This window comes from Leucoraja erinacea, chromosome 1 (genome assembly GCF_028641065.1).
Source record: "Leucoraja erinacea ecotype New England chromosome 1, Leri_hhj_1, whole genome shotgun sequence".
Lineage (NCBI taxonomy): Eukaryota > Metazoa > Chordata > Chondrichthyes > Rajiformes > Rajidae > Leucoraja > Leucoraja erinaceus.
The window spans coordinates 73,094,432-73,121,385 of NC_073377.1; the positions used below are offsets into that span (position 1 = coordinate 73,094,432).

General features: G+C 41.5%; 1 protein-coding gene across 1 annotated transcript in view; it reads right to left on the reverse strand.

Annotated features, from left to right (window-relative positions):
* Positions 1-26,954, reverse strand: part of n4bp2 (NEDD4 binding protein 2) — a 70,777-nt gene that overhangs the window by 29,264 nt on the left and 14,559 nt on the right. Inside the window, exons 2-6 of the mRNA XM_055637365.1 lie at positions 24,799-26,305; positions 13,233-13,357; positions 10,860-10,948; positions 4,721-4,797; positions 1,451-1,606 (exon numbers count right to left, since the gene is read on the reverse strand). Of these exons, the coding sequence (XP_055493340.1) occupies positions 1,451-1,606; positions 4,721-4,797; positions 10,860-10,948; positions 13,233-13,357; positions 24,799-26,305 (1,954 nt within the window). The remainder of the gene's footprint in view (positions 1-1,450; positions 1,607-4,720; positions 4,798-10,859; positions 10,949-13,232; positions 13,358-24,798; positions 26,306-26,954) is intronic.

Consider the following 26,954-nt stretch of genomic DNA (forward strand, 5'->3'; position numbering starts at 1 on the left):
TTTCCGCCCACACTTCAAAGACGTACGGGTTTGTTGGCTTGGTAAATGTTAAAAAAAATGGCCCTAATGGGTGTTAGTGTGGTGTTAATGTGTACGGATCGCTGGTCGGTGCGGGCCGATGGGCCTGTTTCCGCGCTGTATCTCTAAACTAAAGTAAACATTAGCCCGTCGTGATAGGATGGTCTCATTTCAGAATTAGCCAAGTGGATCTCTTTTGGATTGCCAATTCACCATTCTTCAAAACAAAGGATCAGTAGTGAAAAAAAAATAAAAGACCAAATTTAAAAAATAGATGTAAAAAACCAACAAAACACAAATAAAGAAATAAATAAAAACACAATTTACCTCACTTCCCATTCCTACAATTTCTATCCAAATAAATAGGTAGTGGATGACAGATTCCAAACTCAAATTCCCTTGATCTGGTGCATGGACGAGATCTGAAATGTCAACAATTCCTTCTCTTCCTCTCTCCCCTCCCCCCCCCCCCCCCCTCCTCCAACCCCTGCCCCATTCACAGATGCTGCGATACCCACTGAGTTTCTCCAGCAGTTTGTTTTTTTGCTCCAGATTTCAGTTTCTGCAGTCTCTGGTGTCTCTCCAATATAATTGTTGGGGAATGTTAGTCAGGATCCTGTTCTGACACTGGACCTCTGTGGGAAGATCGCCCATGGAATGCTGCATCTAAGAAATTGCTGCTAGAGCTTGGCAAATCAAATCAGCATATGAGCTTGAAACTTAACACCATTTAGTTTTAGTTTTAGAGATACAGCACGGAAACAGGCCCTTCGGCCCACCAGGTCCGTGCCGACCAGTGAGCCCCGCACATTAACACTATCCTACACCCACAAGGGACAATTTTTACATTTACCAAGCCAATTAACCTACAAACCTGTACATCTTTCGAATGTGGGAGGAAACCGGAAACACAGAGAGTGGTGAGTCTGTGGAATTCTCTGCCTCAGCGGGCGGTGGAGGCAGGTTCTCTGGATGCTTTCAAGAGAGAGCTAGATAGGGCTCTTTAAAATAGCGGAGTCAGGGGATATGGGGAGAAGGCAGGAACGGGGTACTGATTGGGGATAATCAGCCATGATCACATTGAATGGCGGTGCTGGCTCGAAGAGCCGAATGGCCTGCTCCTGCACTTATTGTCTATCTCAGAGAAAACCCACGCAGGTCACGGGGAGAAAGTACAAACTCCATACAGACAACACCAGTAGTAGGGATCGAACCCGGATTTCCGCCGCTGCAATCGCTGTAAGGCAGCAACTCTACCGCTGCGCCACCGTGACTGCATTTATACCGAGGAATGCTGCCAGTTCCATGCAGAAGTATAGGCAAAACCCAGATCAATGTTTTCAGCCTCCAATTCAGAAGTCTATGGAAAATTTAAAATTTAAATTGTTTTGGTATTTCTTGATAAACAGAATTTGCACAGCACAACACTCACCCAGCTTCAGTGTTTTCAGCAGGATATAGCTCTACGGCTTTTTTTTCAGGGAAGGTCGGTTGCAATGAAGCCATTACAGTGCTGATCGTTACATGACGCTCATAATGGGCTAAAATGATTTTAATTTTCTCTTTTGACACACCATGAACATTCCGTCTATGGAGAAAACAGACAATTTCAAATGCACACATTTGATAACCAAATACAAGAGAAAGTCGGCTCCAATAAATTTATTAAGTTAAAATCTCAAGGAGGCAAAATTGGCACAAAGTGCAAATTGGCTTTAGTGATTTAATCGGAGCATTTAGTAGCAAGTCAGTTCTTTAGAGTTAGCAGTTCCTTTCATATACAGGCAGCATGATATGCTGAGCATTTTTATCATTTTCTGTTTCATTTCATATTTCAATGTCCAATGCAGTATGCTTTTTTGCACAATGCCTGCATGCTTCATTCCAATACTTTATACTGCTACCAAAATTAGGAATGTATACAGGCCGATACCAAGAGGTTTAATAAATTACAAGTGACACATTCCAAACTGATTGAATACATCACCATCAATATAAGACATGGCATTCTATACAGTATTTTGAAACAGAACGGTAGAAGAGCCAGAACTATTACATTTTCTGAACAATATTTTGAATGTCAAATATCAGCGTTCAGCATTGTGCACAAAGTCATGTTTGACCAATTAATTGTATCTTTAAATATTTTAAGATATTATATTGACCGTGAGTAAAAGGGAACTGCGGGATGCACTATACTTCAGAGTTAAGGCATTTGATAACGTAGCGCAACATAAGATATTGTGAACAACTGTTCAGGAGTGGGTAGATTGTTTTATGAGGAAAGAGTGTACAGAGTAGGTTTGATTGAAAAGTTGCTACTGCAGGTATAATGAAATGCAAAGTTGAGATTACTATCAGATCAGCCATGTCCTATAGAATGGCGAGCAGACTTGGGTCAATGAGGCCTACTCTTGTTTCTAACTTGAATATTCTTATTATGATAGGCAATAGACAATAGATGCAGGAGTAGGCCATTTGGCCCTTCGTGCCAGCACTGCCATTCATTGTGAGCATGGCTGATCATCCACAATCAGTACCCCGTTCCTGCCTTCTCCGTATATCCCCTGACTCCTCTATCTTTAAGAGCTCTATCTACAGTGCCCTCCATAATGTTTTGACAAAGACCCATCATTTTATTTATTTGTCTCTGTACTCCACAATTTGGGATCTGTAATAGCAAAAAAAATCACATGTGGTTAAAGTGCACATTGTCAGATTTTCATAAAGGCCATTTTTATACATTTTGGTTTTATCATGTAAAATTACTGCAGTGTTTATACATAGTCCCTCCATTTCAGGGCACCATAATGTTTGGGACACATGGCTTCACAGGCGATTGCAATTGCTCAGGTGTGTTTAATTGCCTCCTTAATGCCGATGTAAGAGAGCAGGTATAAGAGAGCTCTCAGCACCTAGTCTTTCCTCCAGTCTTTCCATCACCTTTGGAAACTTTTATTGCTGATATCAACATGAGGACCAAAGTTGTGCCAATGAAAGTCAAAGATGCCATTATGGGACAGACAAACAAGAATAAAACTGTTAGAGACATCAGCCAAACCTTAGGCTTACTAAAATAATCTGTTTGGAACCTAATTAAGAAGAAAGTGAGCACTGGTGAGCTTACTAATCGCAAAGGGACTGGCAGGCCAAGGAAGGCCTCCACAGCTGATGACAGAAGACCTCTCTATAATAAAGAAAAATCCCCAAACACCTGTCCCGACAGTATAAAATAAAGTGGCCAGGTTACAGTTTGCCAAGAAGTACTTAAAAGAGCAACCACAGTTCTGGAAAAAAGGTCTTGTGGACAGATGAGATGAAGATTAACATATTAGAGTGATGGCAAGAGCAAAGTATGGAGGAGAGAAGGAACTGCTCAAGATCCAAAGCATACCACCTCATCTGTGAAACACGGTGGTGCGGGTGTTATGACCTGGGCATGTATGGCTGCTGAAGGTACTGGCTCACTTATCTTCATTGATGATACAACTGCTGATGGTAGTAGCAATGAATTCTGAAGTGTATCGACACATCCTACCTGCTCAACTTCAAACAAATGCCTCAAAACTCATTGGCTGGCAGTTTATTCTACAGCAAGACAAGGATAATGATCCCAATCATACTGCTAAAGCACCAATGGAGTTTTTCCATGCTAACAAATGGTCAATTCTTGAGTGGTCGTCAATCACTCGATCTGATCCCAATTGAGTATGCCTTTTATATGCTGAAGAAAAAACTGAAGGGGACTAGCCCCCAAAACAAGCATAAGCTAAAGATGGCTGCAATACAGGCCTGGCAGAGCATCACCAGAGAAGACACCCAGCAACTGGTGATGCCCATGAATCGCAGACTTCAAGCAGTCATTGCATGCAAAGGATATGCAACAAAATACTAAACATGACTACTCTCATTTACATGACATTGCGGTGTCCCAAACATTATGGTGCCCTGAACTGGGGGGGACTATGTATAAACACAGCTGTAATTTCAGCATGATGAAACCAAAATGTATAAAAATGGCCTTTATTAAAATCTGACAATGTGCACTTTAACCACATGCGATTATTTTCTAAATTACACATCTCAAATTGCGGAGTACAGAGGCAAATAAATAAATGATGGGGCTTTGCCCCAAACATTATGGAGGGCCCTGTAACTCTCTCTTGAAAGTATCTAGAGATCTGGCGGGACTGTCATATGCTGAGAGAATGGAGCAGCTGGGCTTGTATACTCTGGAATTTAGAAGGATGAGACGGGATCTCATTGACACATATAAGATTGCTAAGGGCTTGGACACAGTAGAGGCAGGAAACATGTTCCCGATGTTGGGGGAGAAGACCAGAACCAGGGGTCACAGTTTAAAAATAAGGAGTAAGCCACTTAGAATGGAGACGAGGAAACACTTTTTCTCACAGAGAGTGGTGTCTGCGGAATTCTCTGCCTCAGGTGGAGGCAGGTTCTCTGGATGCTTTCAAGAGAGATCTAGATAGGGCTTTTAAAAATAGCGGAGTCAGGGTATATGGGGAGAAGGCAGGAACGGGGTACTGATTGGGGATGATCAGCCATGATCACATTGAATGGCGGTGCTGGCTCGAAGGGCCGAATGGCCTACCCCTGCACCTATTGTCTATTGAGTAAATTAAACAGTGTTGTTACATGACAAACTTTACATGACAATGATGGAGGAAATAAGTAAGCTTACCGTTCAAGCTCCCGTGGCTTAAATTTCCACCAAGTATTTGGTTCACGAAATGCCACTTTATAATTGTGTTTAAAAGCCTTTACAAAACAAATACAATTATCAAAAAGACGGAACAAATTAATTGGAGGCAGGTAAGTTTGCTTTTCAAACAGAAACCAGAGCATTAAAATAACTTAAAACTCAGTTCTCAAAAATTATATATTATATCTGAACACAATAACATTAGACATAAGATCACACAATTATTAATGACTATTAAGGTTTATTCTAGAAAATATGTTATACTCTAAAGTTTAAAAAAAAAACATACTTCTAGCAATTTGAAGACATTCTGCCTTATAATAACTAGGACTATATACATTTCTTCATTGAATTTGAACATGATTTATAACATGTTCCAATATTGTGTTCTATTTTTTAGATAAATTCAGTACCTCTATTCAATAATCACAAGAAATAATGATCCAGAATGATTGCTGTTCATCTCAATTAATGTATTTTATTTTTTAATTTCAACTTATTTTGCATAACCTCGATATTTATTTTCCAAACAAATTTTAAAATCAGATGCGGTGTAAATTTATTTCTATTTCATTTAAATGTATTTAATTTATTTATTATATTTAAATTTCTTTGAAATACTTTTATTTATAATGGATGAATAACTACACTTTTGTTTTAAGTTTAAAATTACATATGTTGAATATTCAAAATAATCATAGCTTACAATCATAATATTCGGAAAGGTTGAAATTAAAGCAATATAGGAGACAAAGTATTTGAAAACCAGTAACTGTTGAAAACACCCAAGACAGTACAAAGGAGATTGCGATCGAATTCAGAAAGTGAAGTACATTGATGGCACCAAAGTAGAGATGGTTGATAGCTTCAAGTACTTAGGAATAAATATCACCAGCAATTTGTCCTGGACCAGACATCGAAGCAATGGCCAAGAAAACACACCACGCCTCTACTTCCTTAAAAGGCTTAGGAAATTCGGCATGTCCCCAACAATCCACACCAACTTCTACACATGCGTTGAAGAAAGCATTTTAGCGGGATGCATCACTCCATGGTTGGGAACAGCTCCATCCAAGACAGCAAGTAATTGCAAAGAGTTGTGGACGCAGCCAAATCCATCACGCAAAACAATCTCCCTTCCACTGACTCCATCTACACTTCACGCAGCCTCAGCAAAGTCACCAGCATAATCAAGGATCCGTCTCACCCTCTTCTCCCCTTTCCCATCAGGCAAGAACTATAGAAGTATGAAAACACATACCTGCAGATTCAGCGACTGTTTATTCCCAGCTGTTATCAGGCAACTGAACCATCTTCTCACCAAACAGAGAGCGGTCCAAACCTCCCATCTACCTCATTGGAGACCTTCGAACTATCTTTAATCAGACTTTATGGAACCTTATCGTGCCTTAAATGTTATGCCCTTTATCCTTGATTGTAATTATGAAGAAACAAAGAACTGCAGATGCTGGTTTATACCAAAGATAGACACAAAATGCTGGAGTAACTCAGTAGGTCAGGGAGCATCTCTGGAGAAATAGGATAGGTGACGATTCAGGTCAGGACCCTACTTCAGATTGAAAAATATTTTCTTTGTCAGTTTGATGTAATCATGCTTAGTCTTTTCGCTGACTGGATAGCTCGCCACAAAAAAAGCTTTTCACTGTACCTCAGTACATGTGCAAATAATAAACTAAACTAAGCTAAGCACTTGCTTCAATGGAATCAAACAACGGTGAAACAATTTCCCATGTTTTGTGCTTGTACCAAAATTAGATGGTCTTGGAGGATAAAAGATACGAGAATGCTTTACATGATTGGCTGAATGGATAGTTAAAGTCCTTTAACCGGCAATTAATCTTTTCAGCTCCTTGTTCGATGATGTAACAAAGAGAGCATCTTATACAGGTTGATCACCGACTTTCCGGCAACTAATTCCCACCCCTATAATCTGGACAAAATTACGAGAGCTCAGTTGAAATTCCCTGAGTGGCTACAGATGGCATTATGAATGGCGAGCGCTCATTCCAGTTGTGTACCTCCTTTGTGAAAGAGTTATTTGGTTACATCAGGAGTGGGGTCAGAAGTCAGGGCTTTAAATGGCCATGGAGACGGACTGGGTCGGCAGGTAATTCTATTCACATTCAGGTTCCATTTTATATTTATTTTATTTATGTTTCTGGCACTCCATGGTGCTTTAGAGACACGGGAGGAGTGTCATTAGCGTGCCTGAGGTATTGTCATTTCATTATCACGTAAACTCCGTTTGTCCAGAAAAAAAGATAATCCAGAAATGCCTGGAAACACAAGTGCCGGAAAATCGGTGTTCAACCTATGCTTTGAAAATAGACTAAGTGCTCGTAAATGTAATATTAATTTTCATTTAAGTATCCTTTGAAGCTTTAATCAACATTTTCAAGTGCACTTTTCCTAAATCGAAATCCTAGCAACAATGTGTTTATAGAATGATTTTAAAGGATTGTTTCAACACCTAATGTGGACACGTGCCTATTTTAGATTTGAAGGAGAATACTTCCTTTTAAAATGAAGATAAACATATCCCAGAGCATTTAGCCTTAAACATTTGGTCCTAACTTCTCATGCACAATAAGACCAATGAAGTTCTGATTATCTGAGACATATCTATTCTGTCACATTTCAAAACCACTGACTACTTCATACAAACATAGAAAGGGAAACCAGCATGAAAATTAATGTCTGACTTTGGGAATGCACAATCTCCTAAATTGCAGAAAGCGGGAGAAACTATTTTTGCATCATATTATTTAATCTTATTATATAATCTAAATTAGCAACTGTGTTTAAAGGTCATAAATGACTGTACTTTATAGACAGAGTAAACAGCAGTGGTTGTTAAATCCGTATAAAAATGCTTATGACACCATAATCTCAGGTTGAGCAACTCCCTGGAAATTCAGCTTGAATGTGCATTTATTTTCACATTACACTGCAGATGCAACTCATATTTTCAACTAAATTACATTTCAAAAACCACTACAAAAACTTACCAAGTGAAAGGACTGTATAAACCAAATCACTGAACAACAACTTTGGTTGTTTTGGTTGCAACTAAAATTTAGTAACTCTTAAGTACGGATTGACAACCTAACATGAGCTTGGAAGGACCCTGCTACATCAGTCTGTGATGGGGCCAGTGACCATTTCATTTACACGTTTGTGTTAGGATGGGTTGTACCATGTCAGTTCAGAACTTAGAGGAGTTTGCTCCAAGTTATAATCCACCGCATACATTTAACTAAAACTGGTAACTGGCTTATAAATCCACAAAATTATAACTGACAAATATAAATAGAAGGATGATAATTAAATTATTTATTAAATAAACAGTAAATTAACATAGGTACAACATGGGATATGAGGTGTTACAGCTGCAGCTGCAGCATGTGATTAATTGCAACAACAAAAAAATCAACTTGGAGTTAACATGCTGCTCTCTGAGATTTGGACAGTCCAACACAGGGGTGAAAGTTACTGGATGCTTTGTTCCAATAAGCTTATCATGTTAGCGTAACTCTTTGATATGATGTTATAAACTAACCCTTTCTCATTGCGCAACACCCTGTCTAAGACAGCTTGTTCATTAATTGCTCAACATATTTAAAGAACTAAATGGCCTACTCTTGCTCCAATTTCTATAGACTGTTTGTGCAGGAAAGAACTGCAGATGCCGGTTTAATCAAAGGTAGACACAAAATGCCGGAGTAACTCAGCGGGACAGGCAGCATCTCTGGAGAGAAGGAATGGGTGACATTTCGGGTCAAGACCCTTCTTCAGTCTGAAATGTCACCCATTCCTTCTATATACAGTTGGTCAGTTAAAGGAGGCACAAGGGTGTGACTATTAACGAGTTAGTTTTGTGCTAAAGCAACCTCAGAAATTTTACTTGGTGGATGGCAGCACTGATTACAGCGAGGTTGAGCAAAATGGCTATTACAGCACAATCCAGTGGGCCACTCCAAGCAAGGAAGAGAAAGGGATGTAGTCTGCAGTCTGAAGGTGGGTCGCAATCCTAAATATCAGCTGTCCATTCCATTTCCAGATGATGCTTGACCCACCGAGTTCCTCCAACATTGTGTTTTGAAAGGAATGTAGCATTGATTATGGGGTTTTATTGTCACTGGATTATATACTGTTCTTCGCACGGAGGTGGTAGAAGTGGGCGGCACGGTAGCGCAGTGGTAGAGTTGCTGCCTTACAGCGAATGCAGCTCCGGAGACCCGGGTTCGATCCTGACTACGGGTGCTGTCTATACGGAGTTTTATACGTTCTCCCCATGACTTGCGTGATCTTCGGTTTCCTCCCATACTCCAATATGGTTAATTGGCTTGTTAAATGTAAAAGTTGTCCCTAGTGGGTATAGGATAGTGTTAATGTGCGGGGATCGCTGGTCGGCGCAGACACGGTGGGCTGAAAGGACCTGTTTCTGCTTTGTATCTCTAAACTAATGGACTAAACTATCTATTTTTTGGGTACCAATGGGTATGGAGAGATCCAACCTGGAAATTCATTCAAAAGAGTACAGGCAGCTAGTGTTCAAATTAAAAATCAGGAACAAAGGCAAAAACTCTGTTACACATGTTACATGCAAATTGCCTTTTATGATTTTATATACCTTTATTAGGTCAAGACCTTTGCATCCTTCACTGCAGGAAAAACAAATTCATCTCTCACCAAACTAGGCAACATTTGATTTGATTTAATTTGATTTAATTTATTGTCATTATCTTCAATTAAGAAACAACGAAATTCTCTTTACCTTACAGTCACACAATTTAAAAAAAATAAAGAAATAAATAAACACTAAAAGAACACAGAACACAGTAGTCAACGACACAAACATCCCCACAGCGGCACCAAAGTTACCCACTATGAGGGAAGGAATCAAAGTCCAGTCGACATCCTCACTGATGTTCCCCGATGTTCACCCGTGGTCGGGGCCTCCCGAGCACCCTGTAGTCGCCACCACGGGCGGCTCAATGTTCAGGCCCTCTCGCGGGGAACGATGGAACCCCGACGTCAAATGGGAGATCATCCTCAGCAGCCTGGACCTCTGAATCGGCCATCTTCCACCGGAGTCCGCGGCTCCCAGTGACCACAGGCCGCGCTGGGCGGAGATTCGTGCTGGCGGCCCCCGCAAAGGGTCCCAGGACTCCGCGATATTGAAGTCAGCGCCGCCTGCGTTGAGAGCTCCGCACCCACAGCCCCGCGATGTTGGAGCAGCGGCCCAACTCCAAGCTCCAAGCGGCCATCCCAGGTAAGGCCTCGCCCGCTCCGCGATGTATCGAGCACAGTGCCGCAGCTGCTGAAGCTCTGGTCCGGTCCTGGCAGGAAAGGCCGCGCCAATCCAGTTGGTAGACCGCGAGGAGGTGGTAGACCGCGAGGACGCGGCGAGGATAATAGCCGCATCCTCGCCAGGAAGTGACTGAAGGACAGTTTCCCCCTTACCCTACCCGTTTCCCCCACATAAAATACTGAAAAAAATAAAACAAAAAAACACACTCTAAACATAACAAAAAATAAAAAAGACAACCAGACCATGGGCAGAGGCAGCCAGTAACTGGCTGTTCAGCCTGAGGACTCTCCCTCATCATCACAGCCATATCCTTCCTATAATGTAGCTAACAAATGGTCCTATCGTTAAATAGAATTTGGGAACAGTTAGACAGTTTGATTACCTGCAACGTTGTGATTAATGTTATGCAGGTGCAATAAAATAAATGACTAAAAATAAAATCAATGATTCTGCATGAAAGCTTCAGGTTTTTGCTCCAACATTTTAGGACAGAATTCGAGTTTGGACATCTGGCCTTGATTGTATTTGTTAAATTGTAAAACCTGCCAGAACAATTCCCCCTTCAAAACTTTACTGAGTGAATACATTAGACAATGAGAAAGTCAACCACTCAGAAAGTATATTTCCGCAACTCAACTTAAAATTATTTAATTATTTCCACACCATATGATAATTACAAACGTGGCCATAAAGGTATAGGGAAAATATGAATCAAATAAACTTGACATTATAGATCTTGCATGCTTACAGAAACATCTCGACCCTGCAAGTCCATTTACTAACCATGGTAATATAAGGTTTCATCTCCCAAGACTGCGTATTCGTGTTATCTATTATAACAGGAGAAAGCCCCTTCTCCATGGCTTCTTTGGCTGAAACAAAATGAATTGAATTTAGTACTACTCAACAAGTTCATAATCAATGATCATGACAACACTGCACATTAATTAGGACGTAAATTCAATATTCAAAGATAAAAATGTATATTGAAAGGTGGTGAATAGGGGGCGCCGGAGGAGGGAGATGGCAGCCCTGCCGGCAGTCTGTTCATTTTTTCATCCTTTTTGTTATTTTTAGAGTTTGTTTTGTTATCATTAAGTTTGTTTTAATGTTCTTCTGTTTGTTTTATTGGGGGGGGGGGGGGGAGGGGGAAACTTTTTTTTTTCCAAGTTCTTACCTTCCTGGAGATGTGATCAAGTTTCGGATCACATTCTCCGGGCTCTGCGGCCTACCATAGATGGAGTAGAAAAGCCGCCTCGGACTGTCATGAGCCCCACTGTGGGGCGCGGACTTGCCATCGGAGCGGATCCCTTGCCTGGGATCGCTCCCACCGCAGCCTGCGGACTTACCATCAAGGGCTCACAGTCTCGGGAGAGGCTAGTCGGGAGCTCCAACGCCGCAGAAGGTTCAACCAGCCCCAACACAAGGTTTGATCGCCCGGCGGCGGGGAACTGACATTCCCCCGATGCAGGAGCTGAACGCCTCGATGCGGAGGGCTCGAACGCCGCCGTCTACGGGAGTCAAGACAGTCCTGTCAACGGGGGGCTCGAGGCCCCCGACCAAGGAAGAACAACTAGGGAAGGTCTTGAACTTTATTTCCCCTTCCTTCATAGTGAGGAATGTGTAGGAGTCACTGTGGTGGATGTTTATGTTAAAATGTGTTTTTTGAGTCTGTTGCTTTTTTTTTAGTGACCAGTGAAATTTCACTACACCAATTGGTGTATGTGACAATAAATGAACCTAATGAAACCAGATTTCAACTGAATTTCTAGAGAGAGTTAGATTTAGCGCTAAGGGAATCAAGGGATATGGGGAAAAAGCCGGAACGGGGTACTGATTTTGGATGATCAGCCATGATGATATTGAATGGCAGTACTGGCTAGAAGGGCCAAGTGGCCTTCTCCTGCAACTATTGTCTATGTTTCTATGAATTCTCACTGGTACATGCTTGAATGTGTGTATATTCCTTGAAACTAGTCATGGGCTTTCTGACATACTTTCTTATACAACACTGGAAATTTATATTTCTACTAGTTTTCACTTCCATCTCATGACACCTTCTGAGTTTATAACCAGAAATGTTCCTCTCTTCTAATCTATTCCAACCAGAAAGCATCATTGATTAAGTTTAAATGCCAAGACTATAGAGCAAGTTACCTCAATTCAACATCTGCATTCTTGAATGATAGTGTTTTGGTTTGCAGTTTTTGGTTTCAACAGAGACACGAATCCTTCACAATTTCCCTAGTGCTGTGCTCAAATCTACTCTCACCACCTCACCGCATACCAACGATGGATTTGGGGAACTGCCTGGTTTCTATAGTTCAACTATTCCATGGTTTCACTAGGTCGGTTTTCAGGAACCCAACATTGTCTCCAGAATAACTTTCTTAGTAATCACAAAAAAGATGCCCAAATACACTTCATAGAATAGTTTAAAAACTCCAGACTGATCCAAGAAAGCAAATATTTGGAGACTATGATTAATTGTTTTAATAAGAGTTTTAAAGGATGAGAGAGAGATGCATGAAGACACCCACATTTTGCAGGTTTATGCAAATGAAGATTGTATTATAAACAGTAATAAGGAGTAAAAATATAGTGTCATCTACGAGTCCAGAGAGGATTTAAACCTGGATCGAAGAGGCACAGGAAAACAATATTTTGAAAACATGGGCAAGAAAATATAATTTGCACAGTACACAAGCTTAAAGACATTGGTGTTCCAGAACCTTTCAGTTTTATTTTACTGGGTACAAGAAAATGATAAATGTCAACCTGTACTTCTATACTTCTAGAACACAAAGACTATCCTCATCTTAATAACACTGCTAAACTTCCCCATTTAGGTTAATATGTTAGCAAATCTGACATCTAAGATGATGTCAACAATGGTTTCCATTAACTATCAGTGTTAAGTATATTATCATAAATGTTATCTGTGTAGGAAGGAACTGCAGATGCTGGTTTATACCAAAGATAGACACAAAATGCTGGTTAACTGAAGGGTCTCGATCCGAAACATCACCTATTCCTTTTCTCCAGAGATGCTGCCCGACCCGCTGAGTTACTCCAGCATGTTGTATCTATTTTCAGTCATAAATATCATCCTCTAAAATATTGAAATAATGCCAATAAATACCAAGAATTACTCACCTCTCTTTTGGTTCCACTGATGAGCTTGTCCAATTAGATTAGGATTAAACTGGTAGTTCCCATTTTGATAAAAATATTCATCTGTGCTTAAAATGATTCCATTAGGGCCCTGTTGAACAAGCAATCTGTCCCAATGCAATAGAAGCATATTAGTTTTATGCAACATTACTTTGTCTATAATTAAATTCTTATAAGGTTGCTTTAGAAGAAAAGGGTGTTTGTTATGAAGTAGCACTATTTTTTGTTTACGTCCGAAGATACGTAAATTTTAGCATAGGCGACAGCCAGAGTCCTTCATTGAGTTGAAAATAATGTTCAGTCTAACCTATCTTTTTTCTGAGTTGTTCAAATATATTAAGTCCAAACTGCTCAAGTAGCTGTTTAACAGCAGAACACCTCTCTCTCCCCTCTGAAATGCACTGCTTTAGATCCTAGAACAGTAGACAAGAAAAGGCCCTCCGGCCCAAAATGTCCAGCTGGATTTGATGTTTACTTAATCTCCTCTGCCTGCACATGATCCATATCCCTCCATTCCCTGCACATCCATGTGCCCCCACTAAAAGCTTCTTAAAAGCCACAATTGTATCTGCTTCAACCACCACCCCTGGCAGTATATACCAAATACCGACCACTATCTGTGTAAATTCTCCTTTAAACATTTCTCCTCTGACCTTAAAACTATGCCCTGTAGTCTTTGACATTTCCACCACGGTGGATTAGTCTACCCTGTCTATACCTCTCATAATTTGATATACCTATCGGGTCGCCCCGCAATCTCCAGTGTTCCAGAGAAAACAATCCATGTTTGCCCAACCTCTCCTGATAGTGAATTCCCTCTAAGAAAGGCATCATTCAGGCAAGTGTATTCTGCACCATCTACAAAGCTTCCACACCCTTCCTGTAACGGGACTACCAAAACTGCACACTGTACTCCAAATGTTTTATGTTGGAATATGCATTCCAAAGAGGAAGAAAGATTCTCGAGGGAGGAAGAGGTGACTGTGGCTGACAAGAAAAATCAAGGACAGTATAAAACTAAAAGAGAAGGCATAAAACATTGCAAAGATTAGTGGGAAGCCAGAGGACTGGGAAGCTTTTAAGGAACAACAGAAGGTAACTAAAAAGGCAATACGGGAAGAAAAGTTGCTAAGGTAGCTAATAATATGAAAGAGATAGCAAGAGTTTCTTCAGTTATATCTATCTATCTATTTATGGCGTTCACTCCAACTTAGGGTTGAGTGGTGCCATCTGCTTCATGATGTCCTGCCACTCTCTTCTGTCCTTAGCTAGCCTGCTAGCTCTGACCAGAGAGTTGATGTTCTTTTTGCTGCAGTCTACTTTCAGGCAGTCACTACATCTTTTTGGTGGTCTTCCTCTTGGGCAGTTTCCATGGACACATGCCTCAAATGCTAGCTTGGGAAAGCGTGATGGCAGCATTCGCTGAATATGGCCAAAGTAACGTAGTCTTTTTGTTGCAATTCTGTCCAGAATGGTTAATTCCATACCAAGGGTTGTACGTATGGTGGTCTTATGGATCCTGCAGAGGCGTGACACTCCCATTATTTTGCGAAGGCACATCATTTCAAATGTTGAAAGTCTGTTTTCATCTTCCTTCTTTAGTGTCCATGTTTCCGCTCCATACAGCAGTATTGAGAGCACAAGTACTTTGGCGCTCCATATCCTTTGGAGGTTTTGAACAGTCCCAACAGTTTTCCCAATGCGTAATTTTACGTCTTCGGAGCAGGATCCAGTTTGACATATCTTTCCTCCTAGGTATGTGAACTCCTCAACCTGGGCTAATGATGTACCATTGATTTTGATATTTATTTTTTATGTTTTCTTTGGAGATTGCCTGCACGTGTTTTTCCTAAATTGATTTTATATGAAGAGGCAGGGGTGGGCAATGGACCACTGTAAAGTAATGCAGGAGAAGTGATAAAGGGGAATAAAGAAATGGCAGAGGAGTTGAATAACTTTTTTGCATCAGTCTTCACTGTGGAAGACACCAGCAATGTGCATGAAATTCAAGAGAGTCAGGGGATGGAAGTTAGTGGAGTGGCTATTACTAGGGAGAAGGTGCTTGGGAAGCTGAAAGGGCTGAAGGTGGATACATCACCTGGACCAGACGGACTGTACCCTAGGGTTCAGAAAAGAGGTGGCTTTCGAGATTGTGGAGGCATTGATAGTGATATTTCAAGAATCACTAGTCAGGAGTGGTTCCAGATAATTGGAAAATTGCCAATATTACCCCGCTCCACAAGAAGGGAGCAAAGCAGAATAGCGGGAACTATAGGCTGGTTAGTCTGACTTCGGTGGTTGGTAAGATTTTAGAGTTCATTATAAAGGATGAGGTTACGGGGTACTTAGATGATTACGATAAAATAGGCCGAAGTCAGCATGGCTTTGTGAAGGGGAGGTCTTGCCTGACAAATTTGCTGGAATTCTTTGAACAAGTAAATAGCAGGACAGACAAAGGAGAGTCAGTAGATGTTGTATACCTAGATTTTCAGAAAGCCTTTGAAAAGGTGCCACATGGGAGGCTGCTAAGGAAGATCAATGCCCATGGTATCAAAGGGCAGATACTAGCATGGATATCAGGTTGGCTGGATGGCAGACGACAAGAGTGGCAATAAAGGGGGGGGGTGTTCTGGTAGGCTAGCAGAGTTCTGCAGGGCTCGGTGCTGGGGCCGCTGCTCTTCACGTTTTTATTAATGATTTGCATGAGAGGATTGAAGGCTTTGTGACCAAGTTTACGGATGATACAAAAATAGGTGGAGGTGTAGGTTGTGAAGAGAAAGCATGGACCCTGCAGAAGGACCTGGATAGGTTGGGAGATTGGGCAGAGAAGTGGCAGATGGAATATAGTGGAGCAAAGTGTGGACAATAATAGACAAGAGACAATATGTGCAGGAGTAGGCCATTCGGCCCTTCGAGCCAGCACCACCATTCAATATGATCATGGCTGATCATCCACAATCAGCACCCCGTTCCTGCCTTCTCCCCATATCCCTTAACTCCGTTATCCTTAAGAGCTCTATCTAATTCTCTCTTGAAAGCATCCAGAGAACCAGCCTCCACCGCCCTCTGAGGCAGAGAATTCCACACTCTCAGCTCTGTGTGAAAAGGTTTTTCCTCATTCTAAATGGCTTACCCCTTATTCTTAAACTATGGCTCCTGCCTCTAGCGTGTCCAAACCTTTAATAATCTTATATGTTTCAATAAGATCCCCTCATCCTTCTAAATTCTAGAGTATACAAGCCCAGCCGCTCCAATCTATCAAGATTTGACAGTCCCGCCATCCCAGAAATTAACCTCGTGAACCTACGCTGCACTCCCTGAACAGAAAGAATATCCTTCCTCTAGTTTGTAGACCAAAACTGCACACAATACTGTACAAGGCCCAGTACAAATGCAGAAGGACCTCTTTGCTCCCATACTCAACTCCTCTTGTTATGAAGGCCAACATGCCATTTGCTTTCTTCACTGCCTGCTGTGCCTGCATGCTTACTTTGAGTGACTGATGAACAAGGACCCCCAGATCGTGTTGTACTTCCCAACTTGACACCATTTAGATAATAATCTGCCTTCCTGTTTTTGCCACCAAAGTGGATAACCTCACATTTATCCACCTTAAACTTCATCTGCCATGCATCTGCCCACTCACCCAACCTGTCCAAGTCACCTTGCATCCTCATAGCATCCTCCTCACAGTTCACACTGCCACCCAGCTTTGTGTCATCTGCAACTTTGCTAATGATACTTTTAATTTCTTCATCCAAATAATTAATATACATTGTAAATAGCTGCGGTCCCAGCACCGATCCTTGTGGTACCCCACTAGTCACTGCCTGCCATTTTGAAAGGGACCTGTTAATTCCCACCCTGTGTTTCCTGTCTGCCAACCAATTTTCTATCCATGTCAGCACACTACCTCCAATACCATGTGCGCCAATTTTGCCCACTAATCTCCTTTGTGGGACCTTATCATATGCTTTCTGAAAGACCAGGTACACATTATCCACTGGCTCTCCCTTGTCCATTATCCTGGTTACATCCTCAAAAAATTCCAGAAGATCAAGCATGATTTCCCCTTCGTAAATCCACGCTGACTCGGACCGATCCTGCTACTGCTATCCAAATTCCTAGATTCTTGATTAGTACAGGTTATGGGGTGTCATGCATTTTGGTAGTATGAATAAAGGCATAGATTATTTTCTAAATGGGGAGAGAATCCAGAAATTGGAGGTGCAAAGGGACTTGGGAGTGTTGGTACAGGATTCACAAAACGTTAATCTGCAAGTCGAAGCAGTAGTAAAGAAAGCAAATGCAATGCTAGCATTTATTTCGAGAAGGCTTATAATACAAAAACAGGGATGTGATGCCGAGGCTCTATAAGGCGCTGGTCAGGCTGCATTTGGAATATTGTGAGCAATTTTGGGCATCATATCTGGGGAAGGATGTGCTGGCTCTGGAGAGGAGGTTTACAAGAATGATCCTAGCAATGAGTAGGTTAACATATGATGAGCGTTTGACGGCAGTGGGCCTGTATTTGCTGGAGTTTAGAAGAATGAGGGGGGACCTCATTGACACGTACAGAATAGTGAAAGGCTTGGGTAGAGTGGATGTGGAGAGGATATTGCCACTTGTGGGAGAGTCTAGGACTAGAGGTCATAGCCTCAGAATTAAAGGACGGTCTTTTAGGAAGGAAATTAGGAGACATTTCTTTAGTCAGAGGGTGGTGAATCTGTGGATTTCTTTGCCAGAGAAGGCTGTGGAGGCAAAGTCAGTGGATAATATATTTAAGCCAGAGATAGATAGATTCTTGATTAGTACAGGTGTCGGAAGTTATGGGGAGAAGGCAGGAGAATGGGGTTAGGAGGGAGAGATAGATCAGCCATGATTGATTGGCGGAGTAGACTTGTTGGGCCGAATGGCCTAATTCTACTCCTATCACTTATGATCTTAACTAAAATTTGATGATGCTACAACATGACTTCCTGACTCTTATACTCAAAGGCTTGACTAATGAAGGCAAAGTCTTCTTTACCACTCTATCTAGCTCTGTTGCCATTTTCAGGGAGTTATGGATTTGGATCCCAAGATCCCTTTGCTGTTAATTGTATATTTTCCCATTACATTCAACTTCCCAAAGTGCAGTAACTCATACTTGCTTGGATTAAACTGCACCTGCAATTTATTTGTCTATTTCTGTAGTTGATCTGTACCCTGCTGCATCCTTTCACAGCCTTCCTCGCTGTCCACAACTCCACCAACCTTGGTGTTGGCTGCAAACATACTAACCAAGCTATCAACACTTATATACAAGACAATTATATCACAATTACAAGGCCCTATAACACATATTCTTGCAGAACACCAATGGTGACAGACATCCGGTCAGAACAACACCCTTCCACAACTATCCTCCATCTTTTACGAGTGTGCCAGTTTGAATCCAAACAAGCAAGTCTCCATGGATCTCATGCGTCTTAATCTTCTGGATCAGCTCAAAGACTGTCTCCAATTAACCCATTCGCTTCCTCGAGTAAATCCTCTCCAATGGCTTTTTGGCACAAATGCGAGTTTCATCTGGTTCTAATTTCCTGGATTTTCTGTACTTCCCTTCTTAAACAAATGATATTGGGCACTCTCCAGTCCTCCGGAACCTCTCGCTTGTTGCTAGAGAGGAAACAGAATCCCATAGGTTCATAACTTCATATGTCATAGGTGCAGAATTAGGCCATTTGGTCTATCGAGTCTACTCCTCCATTTAATTATGGCTGATCTATCTCCCTCTCAACCCTATTCTCCTGCTTTCTCCCCATAACATTTGCTATCCTTACTAATCAAGAATCTGTCAATCTCTGGTTTAAAACTCCCCAATTACGTGGTCTTCACAGCTGTCTGTGGCAATAGATTCCACAGATTCACCACCCTGTGACTAAAGAAATTCTTCCTCATCTCTTTTCTAAAGGTACATCATTTTTTCATGAGATTGTGCTCGCTGGTCCTCGACTCTCCCATTAATGGAAACATCCTCCCCCATCCAATCTATCCGGGCCATTCATTATTTGATAAGTTTCAATGTGGTCTCTTCTCATCCTTGTGAGAACAGGCCCAATGCCGTCAAATGTTCATCATATCATAACCCAATCATCCCTGGAATAATTCTCGTAAACCTCCTCTGGACCCTCTCAATGCCAGCACATCCCTCCTCAGATATGGGGCCCAAAACTGCTCACTGCTCATTGTAAAGGCCCCTTCAATCTCCTCTCTTACCTCCCACAATACCTGGGATAAATCCCATAGGGCCCTTGGAATTTATCCACTTTAATGCTCTTCAAGAGGTCTACTTCTTGATTTCAAATTGTCCTAGCTTACTAGCCTGCCCTTCACTGAGCTCACTATCTTCCATGTCCTTCGCCTTGATGAATATAAATGCAAAGTACTAATTCAGTACCTCACCCACATCCTCGGACTCAAACCAAATTCCCAGTTTTATCATTCCTTCTCTCCAGAGATACTGCCTGTCTTGCTGAGTTACTCCAGCATTTTATGTTTATCCTAGTTTTATCAGACTGGTTCTACTTTCCCCTTGGTTATCCTCGTGTTTTTAATGTACATGTAAAAAGCCGTGGGATTTTCTCAAATCTGATTTGCCATTTTGACATTTCATGGTCCCTTTTGGCCCTTCTGATTGTCTGCTTGAATTAATTCCAGCTTGCTTTATGTTCATCAAAAGTCCAGGCTGATTTCAGTTTCCTAAACCTACATATGTTTCCTTTTTCTTTTGGACACATTTTTGAATTTCTCTGGTCACACAAGGTTCACTTACTATGCTATATTTATCCATCCTCCTTATTGCAAAATGCCAGCCCCGAACTCTGATCAACTGGTATGTCTGATGTGGAGATACCCAATAAGAGCTGTTCACAATTTATTCCTGCCTAATAATGTTACATTCTGCCTTACCCTAATTTAGTAATTTCCGAAGGTCCAGACTTATCCTCATTCATAACTATCTTAAAACCTATGGGATTGTAATAATTATTCTCAAAATGCTTTTCCATTGAAACACCAGCCACATGGCCGGACTAGTTTCCCAACATGTCTAGTATGGACCTTGACCCAAGGTGAACTACTTACATACTTTTTAAGAAATCCTCTTGAATACACCTAACAAATTCTGCCCCGCCTAAGCCTTTTGCACTAAGGAGGTCCCAGTCAATATTGGGGAAGGTAAACTCACCCACTATAACAACCCTGTTACTTTTACATCTTTCCATAATCTGCCAACATATGTTCCTCTGTCTCTCGCTGCCTATTGAGAGGCCTATTAGAGTCCCATTAGAGTGATTACACTTTTCTTATTTCTGAGCTCCAGAATTGGCTCCAGCATTTTCTCCAGAATTAGTAAATGCCCTCAATTGTAAAAATGCTGAGCAGTGTCCTACATAATCCGATTTTCATCTTGAAAGACAATTAATTTTAGTATTCATTTCCTCTTCTGTATTGGAAAGATATTTGATGAAATGAAGGGCTTTTAATGAAGTCAATGGCCAAAAAAGTGCAACATAGTAAAAGTTTTGCTGTCCATAATATTTCCTCCATTAACTTCAAAGATTCCGTAAATTTAATTTTTATAATAATTCATATGTTATGGGAGTAGTTGGCAAGAACATTGTTTAATTCCCAGACACAAAAGCTCTCAAGAAGGCAAAAGCCCTCTAGCACCACTCTATCCCATGGCCATGGGCAATTTTAACCCTGAAAAATAGCACTATGGAAATTAAATGATTTTAACCTGCAATAGAACAGACCTCAAAAAATGTTGGTTCTCCTATCCCCCAACTTTTTCAATAGCACCAGAACTACACCTCTAGCATGAAACTCACCCCAATGATGGCAAAATTGGTGCATTGCCTGCTTTTAACCTTCCAGCATGATTTTCAATTTCACCTTATCTGCAAAATAGTAATCATTACTGCTTTTACTTGTTTTCCCTGAAACCATGCCATTGAAAGTATATATTTTTGTCAGGCTAGTCCCACGGTACTCTGCAGTCTCATTGCTTACACCACAGACTGCTCACATTTAACACTGAACTTTCCTTGCACCTTCAACTACATAGAAATATGGCAATTGCTTAGTTCATGTCAAAGCTGAAACAGAAGGCCATACACCTGGGAATATAAAAATGATTTTTAATAAGGTTTGCATACCAAGATTATGAACATCAGAACACTTTTAAAAACAGCACCTTGCTACCACTTCCAATAATGCTAGGTTGTACATTGTGAACTTTGAAGGTGCTGTCAAATATGTGCGTTGTTTCATTTTATTTTGTAGATGGTGCATACTGCAATCATAGTTTACCAGTCTTACATGATTGTTTGCTTAGGATGGAGAATTGATCAAACAGATTGTTTGATTATTTGGAGACTCAGAAAATAAGTACATTATAAAATATTCACCTACTCGCCTCATCATAAAACTCCTTAACGTTCATAACTCCACTATTAAATTTCAGGTCAATGGTGAGGGCAGGATATTGGCTGGGGAAATTTAGCAATGAAAATTTAGTAAAAAATCCGTAGACAGCACTCGTAGTCGGGATCGATCCCAGGTCCTTGGCGCTGTAAATGCTGTAAGGCAGCAACTCTACCTTTGCGCCACCAAGCCACCCAGAGTCTTAGATTTTAGGGTTCAAATCCATAACTCCCTGAAGATGGCAACACAAGTAGATAGAGTGGTAAAGTGGTATAGTATTTTTTGCTTTCATAGATCGGGTTATTAAGTACAAGAAGCAGGAAGTCATGATGCAGCTTTTTGGACTTTGGTTGGCTGTGTGGAGTAATGCATGCAGTCTGCTCGTCTCATTACAGGAAGGATGTGGAGGCTTTGGAAAGGGTGCACAGGAGGTTTACCATAATGATGCTTTGATTACCACTCTCCCTCCTTATCTCCCCTCACTCTCTCTCCTCACCTCCCCAGGATGATTAGGAGGTATTAGCTACAGGGAGAGGTTGGACAGACTTAGATTGTTTTCTTGGGACTTCCGGAGGGTGTGAGGAGGCCTGATAGAAGTATATAAAATTATAAGAGGCATCAAAGGGTAGACAGTCAGAACCCTTTTCCCACGATGGGAAAATAGTTGAGGAGATAGCTTTAAGGTGAGAGGGGCAAAGTTTAAAGGAGATGAGCAGGGCAAGTATTTTTATATGCACAGAGGGCGGCATGTGCCTGGAACACATTGCTGGAGATGGTGGGTGAGTGAGATAAGATAGTGGCAGTTAAGACACTTATAGATAGGCATATGGATATGCAGGAAATGGAGGTATATGGATTATGAGTAGGCAAAGAGGAGGGTGTCTTGGCTTATGTTCGGCACAAACATTGTTCTTGTGCCATGTTCTATTATCTTGCTGACTCTTTTTATTTTATAAATAATGCTTTCGGAAATTACAACAACACTGCTCATTCTATGACGCTTGAATCCTAGAAATGATTTTTGCATCAAGTGCAAGGGACACCCCCACCCCCAACCCCAATATCACCGTGAGGACCAAGTTTTCAGAGCATCAACTGTTGGGCACCCTCACGACAATGCGATCCTCCCAGGATAGTGTTAATCTAATTCAGCAGTCAAGCAATAACTGAAACTTCAGCCCCCAGGATGCCTCCTCATCTAACACATTATATAGAGTGAAGATAGACACAAAAACTGGATAACTCAGCGGCTCAGACAGCATCTCTGGAGAAAAGGAATAGGTGACGTTTCAGGTCGAGTCTGAAGAAGGGCCTTAATGGTTTAAACCAACATCTGCAGTTCCTTCCTACACATTATATTGTCTTGCATTCACCATCACTAGCATTTTGTTCAAGCCCTTATCTCCAGACCCAGCAAACTCCATGACCCATTCAGATCCAGGTTTTATCTTTCCAATCTACTGAAACCCCAAATCTGTGACCTCCTGAAGCACAGGTCTTAATCTTCTGATCCATCAGATCCACCGATTAATCTATTCCTCCGTACCCCAAGGCCTTGGCCTGAATCGTCTTACTTGCTGCACACTGTGCAGGGATGTCCTGAAATCCCAAGGCCTACTTCCTGGCCTCCCGATACATCTCCCATTCACTAGCTTCTGCACAATTTATTTTGTCATCCAAGGCATAGGCTACAAACTCTCACCTTCCTCTTTCACGATTTCCAAGGCACAGAGGCCTTTTCCTGCATCTAGCCATCATTCAAATCCTCAGGTAAATGGTCCCCTCCCACAACCATGTCCCTCTGCATCGAGCCCCATTGGCTCCCAATTTTCCTCAAACCCTATATACATGCAAGACTACCAGACTCCAATCCCACCAGAAAGATCCTGGGGAGGTGAGGAGAGAGAGTGAGGGGAGATAAGGAGGGAGAGTGGGGGAGGAGGAATAGAGGGAGAGGAGGGCAGTGGGGGAGGTCAGGAGGGATAGTGGGGCAGGGATAGGCGGTGAGGAGTGGGGGATAGAGGGATAGGAGGGGGGTAGGGTGGGGAGAGGAGTTATGAAGGGAGGGAGTGACTGAGGGTAAGGGAAAGGAGAGGTGAGGGAGGTATCAGGGAGGGCTGGATGAGAGGGGAAAGAAGAGGGAGGGTGAAGAGGGGGAGGGAGTGCTAGGGTATGAGGGGAAATGAGCAACGCCTGCACAGTTGGGGGCGATGCGCAAGTGGTGAAATATTGCGTTGGGGGAACGGGTTGCGTTGGGTGTACGGGTGAGTGGTGGAATATCGCGTTGGGGGAGCAGACCCCACGGGTCTGCACTTAGTCTAGTAACTTAATAAATTCCCTCTGCATTCTCGCCAGCAGAGCCATATCTTTCTTAAAGAGTGCCGAGAAGAACTGAACACAGTGTTCCAAATGGCGTCTAAGCAACATTTTGCAAAGTTGAAACATACATTACAACTTTTTACTCTATGCCTCGAGGCAAGCATGTCATATGCCGTTTTCACCACCTTATCTACCCATATTGCCATTTTCAGAGAACTATCGACAAGTCCCAAGGTCCCTCTGTTCATTGACATTCTTTAGTGTCTTATCATTTATTGTATATGTCCTAGTCCTTCCCCCATTTCACTTCCCAAAATGCATCATTTTGCACTCGGGATTAATTCCATCTTCCAAAAGTCCAAATTTCAATATGATTCATAACCATTCGGTAGACCATGAGATAAGTAACCTATTAATCTGTTGTCATAGATTAATGATGGTCAGGATACCAAAACATCAGAGTTTTCTCATGATGCCCTGTGATCCATTGGTACAGGGATGCAAGAAATCAGTGTATTTTGTCATCTGAAAGACAACATTTCCGATTGTTCTGCATTTGCTGAAAACCACACCAAAGAAAGCCTAGATTATATGCGAGCGTCTGGAATTGGACTGGACCAGAGTCACTTAACTCCAAATTGAGTGTTCTATGATTGAACCAATACTGACATCCAGCGATCTAAGAATGATGCTGTAATAAATAAAAATCAAACATCTTCATTTGGTCTCCTAATTATATACAAAAAAAATGTCATACCTGGCTAGCGTGCTCTTTCCTGATCCAGGCAGACCCCTCATCAAAAACAACAGCTTAGGCGTAACCAATGTCTTTCTGTGCGCAAGCTGTGGAAACTGATGCTCATAAGTCTGCAGCTGTGGTACGCCATATGGAGTTAAACATGGTTTTGACGGCAAAGTATTGGTACAAGGACTTGCAACTGAATGAAGTGGATCAGGACTGGATAGAGCTCCAGCACGTCTCCATGTTGAAGCATCAGCTGTCCTTGGTTTCACAGGACTCATTGCCACAGGTGTGATAAAGGTTTTTGCCATGTTCATTGGCTGGAACTCAGGAGCCCATGGATTCCATGAGACTGAAGACACAGTTGGAGTATTTGTAAAATGTACACTGCTCGAATACTGAGGATAACTTGTTTCCTTACTGTTTGTTAATTGTGGGAGCTTTTCACCACTGCAGTCTTTCCCGACATCAAACCAATAAGGAAAACATGTTGTATTTTGTTGCATATGTTTTGAAACATTCTCTTTATTTTCTAAGGACTTCTTTGCGAGAGAACTGTTTTTTCGTAGCAATTCATTTGTTCCTTCAAATACTTGACATTCTCCAAATAATTTGTAGTTTTCTGGTGATCTCTCTTTTTTTGATCCAAACCATATTTCATTTGTATCAGCACCAGAAAATCTTCTTACTGCTTCATCGGAAATGTCACTGTTTTTCAAATATTCAGTTTGGTGGTTCACTGCATTTGAAAGCTCATCATACTTTGGACCAAAATGGTCTGAGCCACTATACTTCTTGGAGCCAATTGCACCAAGATTCATAGAAATGGCTGCTGACAGACTATGACTTTCACTTTGACTTGTCCATACATCTGTACCATCTGCTCTTATATTAGTCGGAAACGCAACCCTCCCAGTTGCATGCTCAAGGGGGGTATTCTTGTGGTCGGTCCTTTCAATAGCTTCGGAAGAGAACTTGTTAAGTTCCGATTGATCTTCTGATCTTTTCTCTATGTTGGTTTCGCTATTAAAATGATGGCTCAAATGTTCTTCACAATTTTTTGAATCCAATGTACAAGACAATTGCCCACATTGTTCGCCATCATTTGGATCTGTTTGCTGCTGATGGGACACATTGTTCAAAGGAAAGTTCAAATTTGCTTGTGTTAGCTGAGGTAATTGGTTACCAACATAGTGACTGGGAAACTGGTTAATGGGAGAGTTATATCGGTTCATAAATGGCTGAAACTGTGGAAATGACATGCTTTGTTCATAATATGTATTCATGCAATATTTCTCCAGTTCTTTTTCAATTGAGGAATCCAATCGTTCATCCCATCCAGATACTTCAATATTTTCAGAAGCAGCAATTGAATTACGTCCATAGTCTTCTGTGACTACCTCATCGCCATTAACTTGATCACTTAGGGGAGCTGCCACACATTCAAATCCAGAAGAGCTAGATGATGACACTCCTTTAGCAGCATCAGACAGTACCAGCAAAGAATCCATTGCATCATCAGCTGGACAAAAAGAAAACAAATATTCATGTTGAGGACAATCATATCAGGAAATTTTCTGCAACTACTTTACAAGATAACATAACATTTATATCACTGGGTTGGTCTGTTGACGTTGGCCCAGATTTTATTGAGTGGGACCAATTGCAGCATGCATTGCAGACTAACTTATTAACAAAGATATTTTACAAGTATATTAAGGGGGTAACTAGAGAGATAATACGGCCCCTCAGAAATCGAAGTAGTCGTCTATGCAAGGTGCCGCACGGGATGAGCAAGGTCTCCAGGGAATATTTCTCCTGTATTTAATGTGGAGAAAGACACAAAAACTGGGGAACATGGGACAGGACATTGAAATGTCTTGAGAATGGTCCGTATTATGACTGAGCAGATGCTGGATGTCCTAAGGTGTATGAAGATAGATAAATCTCCTGGGCCTGATCAGACACTGTGGGGAGCTAGTGGAAAAACAAAAGGAGGAACCCTGATTAAGAATTCTGAATCATCATTAGACATGGGTGAGTTGTCAGATGAATGGAAGGTGGCTAATGTTGTGCCTCTGTTTAAGGACTGCTGGGAGAAGCCTGGGAATTATAGACCAGTGAGCCGAAAATCAGCATAGGTAAGATACTGGAGAGGATTCTGAGGGATA